Source organism: Physeter macrocephalus, chromosome 11, assembly GCF_002837175.3.
Source record: "Physeter macrocephalus isolate SW-GA chromosome 11, ASM283717v5, whole genome shotgun sequence".
Taxonomy (NCBI): Eukaryota; Metazoa; Chordata; class Mammalia; order Artiodactyla; family Physeteridae; genus Physeter; species Physeter macrocephalus.
In genome coordinates, this window is record NC_041224.1 from 4603128 (window position 1) to 4619251 (window position 16124).

Below are 16124 nucleotides of genomic sequence, written 5' to 3' on the forward strand. Positions count from 1 at the left end.
GTGACATCGGCCTTTTGGAGTGTGAAAGGAAGATGGGGTATGTAGCTACGGATAAATATGTCATTCAGATATAATAGTGCAACGTTTGTCTTCCTAGAATGTTTTTGTTCAGGGCCTCCTGACAAATGCATACATATTTTCAAAATGTAGCTAAAATATTATTTCCTCAATGAAGTCCTTTCAAATTCCAAGAAGCAATGCCCTCCCTCATCCCTGTGCTTCCATACCACCTGCTATATATCTCTTTTAAAACATTTCCCATATCATATTGAAAAGACCATATTGAAGTTTTCAATTTAGTTTATTTAATTTTTTCAGTAATACATTCACATGATTCCAGAATGAGAAGTGCCATGGTCATACCTTTGTCTCCCACCTACCCTTTTCCCTCCTGTGCAGAGGTGCAGGTAACCATGTTATTGTGTATCCTTCCAAATCATCTTTACGCATGTGTAAGCAAACTGAACATATAGTCGTATTTTCCTAACTTTTTATCCAAAGGGTTTCCTATTTAAGATGATGGTCAACAGGTATTTGTTAAATGAATGAGTGTACTAGTAAGACGGGGTTTGTTTGCTTGTTTGTTTGTTTGCTTGTTTTTTTAACTTTCCCCATCCCAGGGGATCCTTCTTTGGCTCCACTTAGAAGAGGTAAACTAGATTGGGGTCACAATTAAAAATTGTCACCAGCCCTCTTACCAAAGAAGAGTTGAGTGCTGATAGATCACAGCTCCAGCCTTCTAAAGGACTCTGACCTTTCCAGAAAGCAGAGGCTCTGATCAGAAGATGCAAATTTGCTTGGCCATGGAGCCAACCAAATGATGGAATTAGTTATCAAGACAGAATGTTAGATTTCTTGTTAGAGAGGAAAGTATCTCATGTGCCTAGAGTAACTCTGATGTAAATGTGCTTAACAGTAAAAAAAATAGCCCCTCTTATTTCTGTGACTCAGTTTTCAAAAAGAGTTGCAAAAGTACACTAGTAGAGTTTTAAAGATATTTGAGATCATTTAGGTAGATGTCCTCTTCCTACTGATACTTCTTGTATTAAAGAAAAAAGACTCAGAAAAAAATGAATAACTTAGCAGGATCCATAAAGTTCTGACAGGTTCAAATCAATTCACATCAGACAGGAAGTAATCATATGAGATGACATATTTTTTCCCTAGAAACAAATTCCCTGGGGACAAGTTTTCAAAATCTGTGAGCCTCTTAGATAAAAACAAATTGTTTTACATGATAAATGAGATACATCAAACTGCCAACTATGTTGTACACTGAAACTAGGTTTAATTTACTTATGTTACTGTGAGTTGGCTATTTGTTCTAAGATATTGATAAAACAAATGATCACAACTGCAGTAGCAAAGACAGATGAAATTGTATGAAAGTAAGTCAGCAAGCAGGGACATCAGTGATCCCTTGCAAACTAATGACTAGATTTTCATCTGGCAGTTGAAAAACAAAGCTCATTTTGAGGCATAATTTAAATGGTTTTTAGGTCCTGTGTCTTTTCAGAAAGTATTATCTCTCACAATGGCATGTTAAGAAAAATGGCGCTTAGCTTCAGAGGAGATAAAGTTTAATCTTGGCTTTGCTGCTAAAGAGCTGTGGGGTTCATTCAAGTCCTGACCTCTGATTTTCAGCCTTAAATGAGAGGAGCGGATGATAATTTGGTGTATGTTGTTAAGATCCCTTTCAGCTATGAACTTATTTCAGTAAAAAGGGGAGAATAAAAAGAATGGTTATCTGACCTCCTTAATCAGGGGTTTTTTATGGCATGTGAGTGAGGTGGTAGTAATTATGGGATCTCTGGTTGTTTGAAAATCAGAACAAAAAAATTTGAAAGCTTTGATATACGTACTTTGGTTTCTTTTTCTACAAAACAAGATGATGTCACCTTAACAAGTAATGTCTGTCAATTTAGTTTACTACTTGAATATTTTGTGTTAGCTTGGCATTCTTTTTGTTTTTTTTTTAAACTCTGGCAACTTGCTGAGGGTTTTATTTTGACATATGATTATAAAACTTGTGGTGATCAAAATATAATATAGATTTGTGAGCTGGCTGCCATCCTGAAAGAAAACAGCCATTAAATTTTTTTCTGGCTTCTACCCCTAATGATTGATTGCACTGATATACAAGTGAAAGTCTTAACATACTTTCAGCATTTTGGCCATTTATATTTGGAGTAATAATAATCATTTTAACTGCTCACCTAGATAGGAAAGATAATAAGGTGTCTTTCTTTGGGTTAATATGTATGTTTCATATATAAAGTGTAATCTAATAAACTTTGGATAGTTTTGACTCATTTAGAATATGATGACCAGGACAAAACTTGGGTCTTTATGTGCTTTCTAAAGAAATTAACCAAGATATTAGAACAAAAAGTCCAAAGAAGGAGGAAAAAGCCCAGTGAAATGGGAGACAAACGCCTGCAGAAATGACCTGCAGTCTTCAGAGATGAAATTTCTTACTTAAAGCATAGGCCATCTGTTTATCAGCCTTATTTCTCTCCTCAGGCCTCGGAAGAAAGCCCTTCAAGAAGAGGGCTGTTACCTTTAACTCAATAATATTAACCGATCTTCTCTCTGATGTTACAATATTCTTACCTAACTTTTTTTCTAAACCACTGTACAGACTATCATGAGGAAAAGAAACTCTTAAACGGTAAGTCATATACATTTATAGTAAAAAATGAATCATATTCACATGACTGTGTACAATATTGCCTCACAGAATTATTTGGGGTATTTAGATATTTTTTATACAAAGGATGTGTTTACTTGCCTAAGCTTAGAGGATTTGGCAGAGAACTTTGTAGATCCCTTATTGGAGCCCTCCTTTTTTTTTTATCTTTATATATTGATGTTTTTATTTTATAGGATAGATTTTTTGCAGGAGTGTAATTACTGTTTACATTCTTCTTATATATATATCTTTATTGGAGTATAATTGCTTTACAATGTTGTTAGTTTCTGCTGTACAGCAAAGTGAATCAGCCATATGCATACATATGTCCCCATATCCCCTCCCTCTTCAGCCTCCCTCCCACCCTCCCTTTCCCACCCCTCTAGGGGGTCACAGAGCATCGAGCAGCCCTGACTCTTAACCATAGTCCCTTCTATAACATCCCTGAACGTGTTCATCTGCCCTCAGCTTGAATACTCATCGTGACTAGGAGTTCCACCCTCAGAGGCCAGGCTGAACGTGTCCCTCCCTCAGGCACGGGGTGCTTTTCCAGTGTCTACACAGATGCTGAGCAGCCAGCCTATTAATCTCCCCTCCTCTGGGCTCGGAGGCTCTGGCTTCCTCAGCCGTTCAATATGACTTGGAATTATGACTGACCCTGCCGCTAACCCCCCAAAAAAGTTTGGTATGACACTTACGAAATGTACAGGGCTACTCTGACTGAACCATATTACTAATGTATGTTTAAAAATTGGGGGTTTTTTTTCTCCCTGTTTGCACAAGAAAGTTATAGAAATTCAGCTAATAAGCTGGATTGCCAGATGAATTACGTTTTCTTTTTTAACTAGAAAAGATTGTCTTATTGTAGACTACTTTATGCAATTTGTGATGTAACACCTGAAGTTGTTTGTCTGATAGTACCACTGATAGTATCTTTGGAGCTCTTCCGTGTTCTCAGAGTTTTCGAAAACAATGAGAAAACCAGAGCCTTGAAAATGCGATGTTGAGGGCTTCCCTGGTGGCGCAGTGGTTGAGAATCCGCAGGGGGTCACAGAGCATCGAGCAGCCCTGACTCTTAACCATAGTCCCTTCTATAACATCCCTGAACGTGTTCATCTGCCCTCAGCTTGAATACTCATCGTGACTAGGAGTTCCACCCTCAGAGGCCAGGCTGAACGTGTCCCTCCCTCAGGCACGGGGTGCTTTTCCAGTGTCTACACAGATGCTGAGCAGCCAGCCTATTAATCTCCCCTCCTCTGGGCTCGGAGGCTCTGGCTTCCTCAGCCGTTCAATATGACTTGGAATTATGACTGACCCTGCCGCTAACCCCCCAAAAAAGTTTGGTATGACACTTACGAAATGTACAGGGCTACTCTGACTGAACCATATTACTAATGTATGTTTAAAAATTGGGGGTTTTTTTTCTCCCTGTTTGCACAAGAAAGTTATAGAAATTCAGCTAATAAGCTGGATTGCCAGATGAATTACCGTTTCTTTTTTAACTAGAAAAGATTGTCTTATTGTAGACTACTTTATGCAATTTGTGATGTAACATCTGAAGTTGTTTGTCTGTTAGTATCACTGATAGTATCTTTGGAGCTCTTCCGTGTTCTCAGAGTTTTCGAAAACAATGAGAAAACCAGAGCCTTGAAAATGCGATGTTGAGGACTTCCCTGGTGGCGCAGTGGTTAAGAATCCGCTTGCCAATGCAGGGGACACCGGTCCTCCGAGCCCTGGTCCGGAAGATCCCACATGCCGCGGAGCAACTAAGCCCGTGAGCCACAACTACTGAGCCTGTGCTCTAGAGCTCATGAGCCACAGCTACTGAAGCCTGTGTGCCTAGAGCCCGTGCTCCGCAACAAGAGAAGCCACCACAATGAGAAGGCTGTGCACCTCAACGAAGAGTGGCCCCTGCTCACCGCAACTAGAGAAAGCCTGCGTGCAGCAACGAAGACCCAATGCAGCCAAAAATAAATTAAAAATTAAATCTTAAAAAAAATAAAATTTGATGCTGGGGCACATCCACAAGAATGTCTAAAATGAAAAAAGACAGAATACCACGTGTCAGCAAGGTGGTGGAGCCACAGGGCTCCCGTACACTTCTGGTAGAGAGTGCAAATTGGTATGACGACTCTGGAAAACTGTTTAGCAGTATTTACTAAAGCTAACCATATACATGTCCTATATACCTGCCAGAAATGTAGATGGATGTTCTTTAAGAATGTATATGTACGTGTACGAGAACATTTATAACAGCACTAAACGTAATAGCTAAAAACTGCCCAAATGTCCATCAACAGGAGAATGAATAGATTCCGGTATATGGTATGTTCATACAGTGTAGTAATGCTCAGTAATAAAAAGGAACAAACTACTGATGCATTCAGCATCCTGGATAAAATCTCAGAAAGCTCCAGACCTGATTTATTGTTTACTATTAATCATGCTGATTTGACATTAACTGAAACGTCTATAGAGCTGGACCAAAAAAGCCAGACCAAAAGAGAACATATTTTATGATTCCATTTTTTATAAAGGCCAAATGCAGGCAAAAACTAATCATGATGTTAAAAGAGTCGTGGTTACCCTTGGGGGAGGGGTGCTGAGTGGAAGGGGGCAAAGGGAGGTGCTGGCTACAAGAGTATGTTTTACTTATGAAAATCCATTGAGTAGTACATTCATGCCTTGTGTCCTTTTATAGTATTTCAATAAGAAAGTTACTGAAAAGATGGGGAAAAAAAAAAAAGAAAAATGCTGCATAGATGAACTGTAGCTATTTTGTTTGTTTTTCTTTGTGAAGGCATGCTTCCCAAGAGCCAAGTGACACATCCACTTGCCAAAGAAGGGCCTAGTTCTCCAAGGTATGCATTCTTGTTTTACTTTTTTAAAGCTTAATCAGTTCTACACCAAAATATACACATTTAAAAAATGGCTCTACGTTTGATTTATTGCTTATTATATTAATTATGCTTCTTTGACACAAGAACTGTAGTGCCTCATTTGTCAGGCATTGTTGGAGAATGAGCTGTTCCGTAAATATGAATTTTTGACATAACTGAAGTTTAAACCATTTTAAACACCACAACTTTAAAAAAGAACTATTCAGAACTATTTTTTCTGATTATAAAATATACATTCATGGTAGAAAACTTGGAAAATACAGAGAAATACAAAAGAAAGTGATAAAATCAGTTGTAATCCCATCAACCCTGGATATAGACTCTTAATATTTGGTTTATTCCACACAGTTCATTCATGTCATACCTATTTCCATACTATTCTATTTTGATAATGCGGTGTTACAGTATATTCTATGATCAATTTCCTATGTCATGAAAGATTCTGCAAAAGCGTTTTTTGTCTGTATTCTATCATATGATGGAAATTGATCATAGAATATCCATAATTTATTCAACTATTCTATTTTTTGTGTGTCTAGTTTGCTTTATCAGTTTTTAATGGAAATCCTTCAAAATGTATTGTACCCTGTCTTAGTAAATTAAGCAATCCATGTATATTTTTGTTAATGATATTTCAGGTGCCCTTAGGGTTACGTGTGTTATTTGTAGTCTTTCTCTTACCACCTTCCCCCCTATTGTGAGTCTATAACAGCAGCTTCTGGCTCTACTTGCTATACCTGTTAAATTATTTCATATTCAATTTTAAGTTAAAGGCCTCAGGATACCTCCTAGCATTCACATTGGGGGCCTGTATACAGGTAGTAAGTGCAAAAACAGAATCAATTTGATCAATAGCTATTACAAAACCGAAGACTTAGTTTTTCCTTAAGTTTTTACTGTTGACCATTAAGCATCCTTGGTGAGTTAATTTCTTGAGGAGTAATAATATATTTGTGACAGGGAGGAGTGAAGGTAATAAGCATATAGATTTTGTCATGCTCCTTCAGAAAACATGTTGTGTTATTGCTCTGATAAAAGGAATTTTAGATGTGTAACCTTTATAAAAAGTGCCTTGTCAAGGATGTTGTTTGTTTTTATCCAAGTTGGAATACATGGAAGTATAAGTATTTTAAACTGAGAAATAATTGCTTTATTATTTATTTCATGGTAACACCACTGACTATTTAGAAAAAAAAACTTTACCTAGAGAAATATATTTCTCACTGGAGATTTTGAACTCTATGTTTTAAATCATGTATTTATTGTGTCATATTTTATATTTTTAAATTGTATATATTTTAAAATTATATATTTAATGATTTAATGTATGTTACTGCACATGATTATTTATTCTTTTTAAAATATTTTACAGCTACGACTGGTTCCAAACAGACACTTTAGTCACCATTGTCATATATACTAAACAGAAGGTAAACACATTTTTAAGATCAGAAAAAACAAAAAAGTAAATAATAAATGTTAGCTATGCACAGGTGTACTTTTCTAAGAGCTCTTCTTGTATTAACTTACAGCAACTCTGTGAGGTAGATCCTTTCGTTACCCCTATTTTACAGATGAGGAAAAAGAAATTAAGTAATTTACCCAAAGTCACACGGTAAGCGGCAGATCTAGCATTTTGAACCCAGGCAGTCTGGCTCCATAGTATATGCTGTAACCTTTATAAAAAGTGCCTTGTCAAGTATGTTGTTTGTTTTTATCCAAGTTGGAATACATGGAAGTATAAGTATTTTAAACTGAGAAATAATTGCTTTATTATTTATTTCATGGTAACACCACTGATTATTTGGAAAAAAATCTTTACCTAGAGAAATATATTTCTCACTGTAGATTTTGAACTATATGTTTTAAATCATGTATTTATTGTGTCATATTTTATATTTTTAAATTGTATATATTTTAAAATTATATATTTAATGATTTAATATATGTTACTGCACATGATTATTTATTCTTTTTAAAATATTTTACAGCTATGACTGGTTCCAAACAGACGCTTCAGTCACCATTGTCATATATACTAAACAGAAGGTAAACACATTTTTAAGATCAGAAAAAACAAAAAAGTAAATAATAAATGTTAGCTATGCACAGGTGTACTTTTCTAAGAGCTCTTCTTGTATTAACTTACAGCAACTCTGTGAGGTAGATCCTTTTGTTACCCCTATTTTACAGATGAGGAAACAGAAATTAAGTAATTTACCCAAAGTCACACGGTAAGCGGCAGATCTAGCATTTTGAACCCAGGCAGTCTGGCTCCATAGTATATGCTCTTAACAACCATGCCATAGCATCTTAGGGAAAAAATAGACTAGGAAGGGCTTCCCTGGTGGCGCAGTGGTTGAGAGTCCGCCTGCCGATGTAGGGGACGCGGGTTCGTGCCCCGGTCCGGGAAGATCCCACGTGCCGCGGAGCGGCTGGGCCCGTGAGCCATGGCCGCTGAGCCTGCGCGTCCGGAGCCTGTGCTCCGCAAGGGGAGAGGCCACAACAGTGAGAGGCCCGTGTACCGCAAAAAAAAAAAAAAAAAAATAGACTAGGAAGAAGCATATTTTATGTGCTCTTCTGTGATTTTTTTTGTGTTTAAGCATGGATAACAGCAGTGAGAGTCCCAGTTTAACTTCACCATACAAACTAATTTCCTGCACTTAAATTGGAATTCAAGAGACAGGAGAGACTGTACTGCTGGAGCTTAGTATGCTTAAGCACTAACGGGGTTCAGTTAATGCCCTCTGAAAACTAAAATTAAGGAGTTAATTCATTCACTAGGTATTTATTGAATCCCTGCTTCATTTTCAACACCATTGTAGAATTCAGGGATCTAATGATGGGCCAGATTCATAGAGACTGAACTCTCACCAGGCTTACAGTCCAGCTGGGAAATCAGATAAATAAGCAGGCAACTTACAACATCTCCAGACACATCCTCCAGCAACTGGCAAGGTTCCCACACTTGAGGAACTGTGGAGATTTAAAGACAAGTTCTGGCAGCTAGGAATTTCTGAGAATTTATGCTACTTCTGTAGTAGCAGAACCACATCTGAGCTGGTGAGTTCCTCCTACTCCTGCAGCAGGATTTGATGGCTCTGCAGGAGTGACCAGCCTCTGCCTGAAAGAGACAAGAGGCCCAGAGAGGCACTCCTTGTCCCGCCTTCCTCTCCCTCTTGGTATTGTCTCCTAACCAAGCAGTCCTGAACCAAGAGGACAGGGCCTGGCGAGGTTGGGGTCTGTGTGCTCTCATTGGTGATATCAGTGAAGCACAGAGGATGGATGATTAAGGGAATGGGGGAGGTTTCTATGTGGAATAATGTGTTCGGTGTATGGTGTAAACGATAGGCACCAAAATAACTTGCACCAAAGCTATGTAAAAATTAGAGACATCTAAAAATTTGTTAGTGAATTTTTTATTATTATTATTATTTTGATAAGCTGAGCCTAAGAGGTTGTGTTATTTGCACAGTGTCACATAATAGTGGAAAGATAAAAATGAACACAAATATCTTGGCTTCTTGTCTTAGTCTAATTTTTCTTCCAAATTATTTATTCAACAAATATTTGAGCACCTACTTGGTGCTGAGCAATCTTCTGAAGACAATATTCTGCCGCTTACACTTAGAGCTTAAAGACAGGTGTGTAAGGTAGACATTAAGCATAGATAAATGCATAGTTAAAATTGTGATATATGCTTTGAAGGAGAAGAACTGGGTTGTATGAGAGAGCAAAAAACAGGAATAATGTGTATTTAACTTGTGGGTTCTGTAAATAAGTACCATATGAACTTCCACTGATCAGCTTAAAAGTAGAGTAATAGGAGTTTGGTGAAAAGTTTACTTTTTAATCTTTCTCTTTTCGATTTCCATTTAAGGATATCAATTTAGACTCAGTAATAGCTGATCACCGGGATGATTCCTTTAGAGCAGAAACAGTTATCAAGGATTATTCATATCTTATACATATTGGTAAGTACCTTATTCTGTATTAATGGAAACAACTTTTGTTTCCTTTAGGTATAGTAGTTACTGGTGTAGAGTCTCGGTACCTATAATATTTTATGTGCCATTGTCATTTTTTATCTTTTTTTTTCTGTTATTTCTTTATACTAAGGAAAGCGCTAGCAAATGGCAGTACAACCTCACTTTTCCCAAGTTTAAACAGTTAGGTGCGCTCAAAATCAACAATCATATGAAATACTTGTTGGCTCAGCTTTGTAAGACTCTGTAACTTAATACCTACAAATAAATCTCCGGAGGCCTGCCTGTCATGTGCTCCCGCTGAGTAGACTTCACCAGGAGCTGTTCTATCAGCCAGCCGCAAGGTTATACTGTACCCCTCAGCTGCCTGTCCCTTCATGGGCAAAGACCTACCATACAGTTCACTTCTGTCTGTTTTGAGAGGTTACAGGTCTATCAGGGGAAAGAAATCAGGACTAAAATCTAGAATCAAGGTAGCAGATTCTTAATCCATTTCTCACCCATAATGACTCTAGGAGTTCATCCTTTTCTCCTTTAAAGAAGGTAATGTTGTTCTAGTTAGAAAGTAGAAATGAAACAAACCAAAACAGCAAGAAGAAAACTGTATTTTAAGCACACATTCTTATGTAAAGAACATTTCATTTACTTTTGCAAAACGGAGACTGAAATTCTCCAGGCCTCAGATGACTCGCCATTCAGCTCATGGCTTTACCATATTAATGAAGGACCTTTAGTCCTGAATTTGATTGGAGTTGATAAATGTTTTTTCTTTCTTGTTTTCCCCCCATTCATTAATCAACGTCAAATCTTAAACATTTCTTCTAGAAATGCATGCTACCCTATTTTTTGCTAGCATAAGATCTAATATATATTGCCTCTTAGGGAGAGTTTTAATCAAAAACTCAGATGTCTAGAAAAGTATACATTATTCATTAGCTCTGTCATGATTTTTCTTTAAGGAAGACCTCTGTGTCAGCATTTATTATGTTTCAAATACTTTATGGCTAGTTCTGTTTACACTGTAGCTAACTGTATCTTGCACACATATAAAAAACAAACAAAAATTCCACAGTCAAAAATGTGAAACTCCTGGTTGCTAATATTAGATCAGAAGGACTAAAATAATGCAGAATTTTAAGTTCCACATAACTATATTAACACAGTGAACTTTAGAGCAGATGTTTGTAAAAATACTTCTTGCATCACCCCCTTCTGGAATGTAAGTTCCAGAAGAGCGGGGATTTTTCTCTTTTACTAACTGTGATAACTGTAACACCTGGAAAGTGCATAACACGCATAGATGCCCAATAATTTTCTTTTTCAATAACTGAATGAATATTTAACTTAGAGAACAGTAAGAAAGGAAACGCTGAGCTAGACCCAGTCCCAGCCTGTATTCACACACGCACGTGCACACCCTGGAGTATGTGAGTTTCACGTGCTGTCTCTCCCTGCCTTGCTCCTTTCTTGGTTTGTAGCATTGTCAATCTGGGACTATCCTTGCACCAGTGTGGGTTATCTACCTGTGGGCAATTGAGTATTCACTCCTTAATTAATAGAGAGAGAAATGGAAACATTGAAGATACATATTTAAGTAATTTGTCTCAAAACATTGTATACAGTATTTTGGTTGTGTTCAGTTTCTTTCTTTTGATTTCTCAGGGTATGTTTGAGAGATTTGAAATGGTGCATGAAAGAACCATTTAAATGATCTTATATGGTGTTTGTAGAGAATTTTTTATTATTATTATTATTTTGATAAGCTGAGCCTAAGGTTGTGTTATTTGCACAGTGTCACATAATAGTGGAAAGATAAAAATGAACACAAATATCTTGGCTTCTTGTCTTAGTCTAATTTTTCTTCCAAATTATTTATTCAACAAATATTTGAGCACCTACTTGGTGCTGAGCAATCTTCTGAAGACAATATTCTGCCGCTTACACTTAGAGCTTAAAGACAGGTGTGTAAGGTAGACATTAAGCATAGATAAATGCATAGTTAAAATTGTGATATATGCTTTGAAGGAGAAGAACTGGGTTGTATGAGAGAGCAAAAAACAGGAATAATGTGTATTTAACTTGTGGGTTCTGTAAATAAGTACCATATGAACTTCCACTGATCAGCTTAAAAGTAGAGTAATAGGAGTTTGGTGAAAAGTTTACTTTTTAATCTTTCTCTTTTCGATTTCCATTTAAGGATATCAATTTAGACTCAGTAATAGCTGATCACCGGGATGATTCCTTTAGAGCAGAAACAGTTATCAAGGATTATTCATATCTTATACATATTGGTAAGTACCTTATTCTGTATTAATGGAAACAACCTTTGTTTCCTTTAGGTATAGTAGTTACTGGTGTAGAGTCTCGGTACCTATAATATTTTATGTGCCATTGTCATTTTTTATCTTTTTTTTTCTGTTATTTCTTTATACTAAGGAAAGCGCTAGCAAATGGCAGTACAACCTCACTTTTCCCAAGTTTAAACAGTTAGGTGCGCTCAAAATCAACAATCATATGAAATACTTGTTGGCTCAGCTTTGTAAGACTCTGTAACTTAATACCTACAAATAAATCTCCGGAGGCCTGCCTGTCATGTGCTCCCGCTGAGTAGACTTCACCAGGAGCTGTTCTATCAGCCAGCCGCAAGGTTATACTGTACCCCTCAGCTGCCTGTCCCTTCATGGGCAAAGACCTACCATACAGTTCACTTCTGTCTGTTTTGAGAGGTTACAGGTCTATCAGGGGAAAGAAATCAGGACTAAAATCTAGAATCAAGGTAGCAGATTCTTAATCCATTTCTCACCCATAATGACTCTAGGAGTTCATCCTTTTCTCCTTTAAAGAAGGTAATGTTGTTCTAGTTAGAAAGTAGAAATGAAACAAACCAAAACAGCAAGAAGAAAACTGTATTTTAAGCACACATTCTTATGTAAAGAACATTTCATTTACTTTTGCAAAACGGAGACTGAAATTCTCCAGGCCTCAGATGACTCGCCATTCAGCTCATGGCTTTACCATATTAATGAAGGACCTTTAGTCCTGAATTTGATTGGAGTTGATAAATGTTTTTTCTTTCTTGTTTTCCCCCCATTCATTAATCAACGTCAAATCTTAAACATTTCTTCTAGAAATGCATGCTACCCTATTTTTTGCTAGCATAAGATCTAATATATATTGCCTCTTAGGGAGAGTTTTAATCAAAAACTCAGATGTCTAGAAAAGTATACATTATTCATTAGCTCTGTCATGATTTTTCTTTAAGGAAGACCTCTGTGTCAGCATTTATTATGTTTCAAATACTTTATGGCTAGTTCTGTTTACACTGTAGCTAACTGTATCTTGCACACATATAAAAAACAAACAAAAATTCCACAGTCAAAAATGTGAAACTCCTGGTTGCTAATATTAGATCAGAAGGACTAAAATAATGCAGAATTTTAAGTTCCACATAACTATATTAACACAGTGAACTTTAGAGCAGATGTTTGTAAAAATACTTCTTGCATCACCCCCTTCTGGAATGTAAGTTCCAGAAGAGCGGGGATTTTTCTCTTTTACTAACTGTGATAACTGTAACGCCTGGAAAGTGCATAACACGCATAGATGCCCAGTAATTTTCTTTTTCAATAACTGAATGAGTATTCAACTTAGAGAACGGTAAGAAAGGAAACGCTGAGCTAGACCCAGTCCCAGCGTGTGTTCACACACGCGCACACGTGCACACCCTGGAGTACGTGTGTTTCACGTGCTGTCTCTCCCTGCCTTGCTCCTTTCTTGGTTTGTAGCATTGTCAGTCTGGGACTATCCTTGCACTAGTGTGGGTTATCCACCTGTGGGCAATTGAGTATTTACTCCTTAGTTAATGGGGAGAGAAATGGAAAAATTGAAGATACATATTTAAGTAATTTGTCTCAAAACATTGTATACAGTATTTTGGTTGTGTTCAGTTTCTTTCTTTTGATTTCTCAGGATATGTTTGAGAGATTTGAAATGGTGCATGAAAGAACCATTTAAATGATCTTATATGGTGTTTGTAGACCATAGGAACTGAAGTTGGATGTTAACTGAAATTTTTTTTTTCTCCAGCCCTAAGTCATGAGATTCAGGAAGATTTTTCTGGTAAGCTACCAAAAATAATTTATCTATGTACGTATACACACACACATATACATACACACACACATGGGGGGATGGACAGCATTTGTCTTATTATTCATTTGTATATTTTCATGTTGCAGACAAGGACATGATGTTTTCTATATAAGCGTATACATTAATTTTTAAATGTACCCTTTTCCCTCTGGTTTCAGTTCCCCCCATGCCTTTTTTCTTTCCCCTTTTTCATCTCATCTTTTTGCCCTTTCCTTTTCCTCTCCTTAGAAAAAAATTCCTGTCCACATTCTTCCTTCTGGCCCTACTCCTGACATGCAGCTTGTAGAAATATACTTGACCAGACCAGAGAAATTTTTCTTAGGTGTATATATTCAAATATTTAATATTGACAGAGCACATTAAATTATGAATATTTCTGCATGTAAATACACAATGTGGATTTTACACAGCTGTTTAGCAATAGAAGACTCATCAAAGAATGGTGGTTTCTTGTTTTTTGTGTTTTTCTTTAGCTTTATTGAAATGTAATTGACAAAATTACAATATATTTAAAGATTTAAAGTGTACAATGTTATGATTTGATAAAGGTATATGCTGTGAAAAGATTCACACAATCAAATTAATTAACACATCCATCACCTCACATATTTACCTTTGTGTGTGTGTGTGTATGCGTATGAACACAAGTTCTGTTGTCTTAGCAAATTTCAATTATACAAGACAGTGTCATCAACTGTTGTCACCATGTTTTACATTAGATCCTCAGACCTTATTCATCTTGTAGCTAAAAGTTTGTACCCTTTTATCAAGCTCTCTCTCTTCCCCCCTCCCCCTGCCCCAACTCCTGGCACTATTTTGCTACTCTCTGTTTCTATGAGTGTGACTTTTTAAAAAAAATTCCACATATAAATGATACCATGCACTATTTGTCTTCTCTGTCTTATTTATTTCACGTAATATAATGCCCTCTAGATTTATCATACGTTGTTGCAAGTGGCAGGATTTCCTTCCTTTTTTAAGGCTGAATAATATTCCATTCTATATTCATATATACATGTGGTTTCTTGTTTTAAAGTACTGTCACAGTACCTTACGCTGGTTCTATACCTTCCCTTTTCTTTATACCATAGTAAGTTCTGTAAATTGTATAAATTAAGCTCTTTAAAGTCAAGGACTTCTTATGTTTGTTAAGCTTCAAATCAGTGCTCATTGAATTGAATTTATTTGATTAATCTGTGTTTAAAAGTTGTTAAATTGCTACTGAATTATGTGTTTACAGTGAGGAAGGACAGGTTGTTTCTAAAGACAAAAAGAAATATACTTTAGATCTTTAAAAGCACATTCAATTCATAAAATTTAATCAATTTAAAACGTTTATTTTATTATTGTACTCATGTATTCTAAACTATTTTAAACATTCAAAAATAAAAAGAGAATCTAAAAGATTTTTGATTATCAAAGATTGACATGCACTTTATTGGGATTCATTCTCCTGAAGCTTTTTGTATGTTTATTAGGCTCAATATTGGTTTACTGAATTCACTCATAAGAACCCCTCAGATCCCAAGAAATGTTAAAAGAGTATAAATTAAATTTGCTTTCGTGGATCCATTCAATGGCTAATTTGTATATTTAAGTTTTTGGTTTTTTTTAAGCTATGTGTTAATTAGTTGCCATGGCTCTATTTGAGCGTGTATGAAAACTAGCATTATGTATTAGTTTGGCCCTTGATAAATTAATTTGAAAGAAGTTAATCTGAATCTAACATAAACTGGATTTAACGCCATATAAGGCATAAACAATTTTGATGAACATGTACACAAAATTTTATTTATCTCACAAATGCTCAGTGTCATTCATATCTGATTGGGACATGTGGGTTGTTTGAGAAAGATTGGTTTAAAAGTAAAACCTTATATTTAGTATCAATGAACACAAATGGAATTTATCTTCTTTTCAGTGCGAGTTGTTGAGAATGTGGGAAAAATAGAGATTGTCCTAAAGAAAAAAGAGAATACTTCTTGGAAATGCCTTGGTCATCCCCTGGAGAATCATAATTCACTTATTCCAAAGAAAGATACAGGTAGGTTGTGCTATTATTTTAAGTCCTGGGTTAATGAAAATGTGTCAGTGGCTCAGTTGTATCAGAGTTTGGAAGGCCACTTGGAGAGAGCCAAAGGGTCCTTGTATCTCTCTCTAAGGAGTTGAAAAGGGACATTGTATCTGTTATCCTCCTTTTTTTTTAAGCAGAAATTAAATTTCTGACTCTGCTATCTAATGTTTAGACATAACAAAGGTCATTAGGTAATGATACCTAAATGTAGAAACCCACTCAAACTCTTGTCCAACCATTCACTCCTTGAGGTTTTTTTTTTTTTTATAAAAGGTGCACAAACAAGTTAAATTTATGCCTTGTAGGCACATCTAGTTTTT

General features: G+C 36.2%; 1 protein-coding gene across 1 annotated transcript in view; it reads left to right on the plus strand.

Moving 5' to 3' along the window:
- The window catches only part of LOC102993801 (cytochrome b5 reductase 4), a 100508-nt gene that overhangs the window by 51846 nt on the left and 32538 nt on the right, over positions 1-16124 (plus strand). Inside the window, exons 6-12 of the mRNA XM_055087691.1 lie at positions 333-407; positions 2642-2671; positions 5493-5553; positions 7584-7641; positions 9473-9566; positions 13665-13697; positions 15652-15774. Coding sequence (XP_054943666.1) covers positions 333-407; positions 2642-2671; positions 5493-5553; positions 7584-7641; positions 9473-9566; positions 13665-13697; positions 15652-15774 — 474 coding nt within the window. The remainder of the gene's footprint in view (positions 1-332; positions 408-2641; positions 2672-5492; positions 5554-7583; positions 7642-9472; positions 9567-13664; positions 13698-15651; positions 15775-16124) is intronic.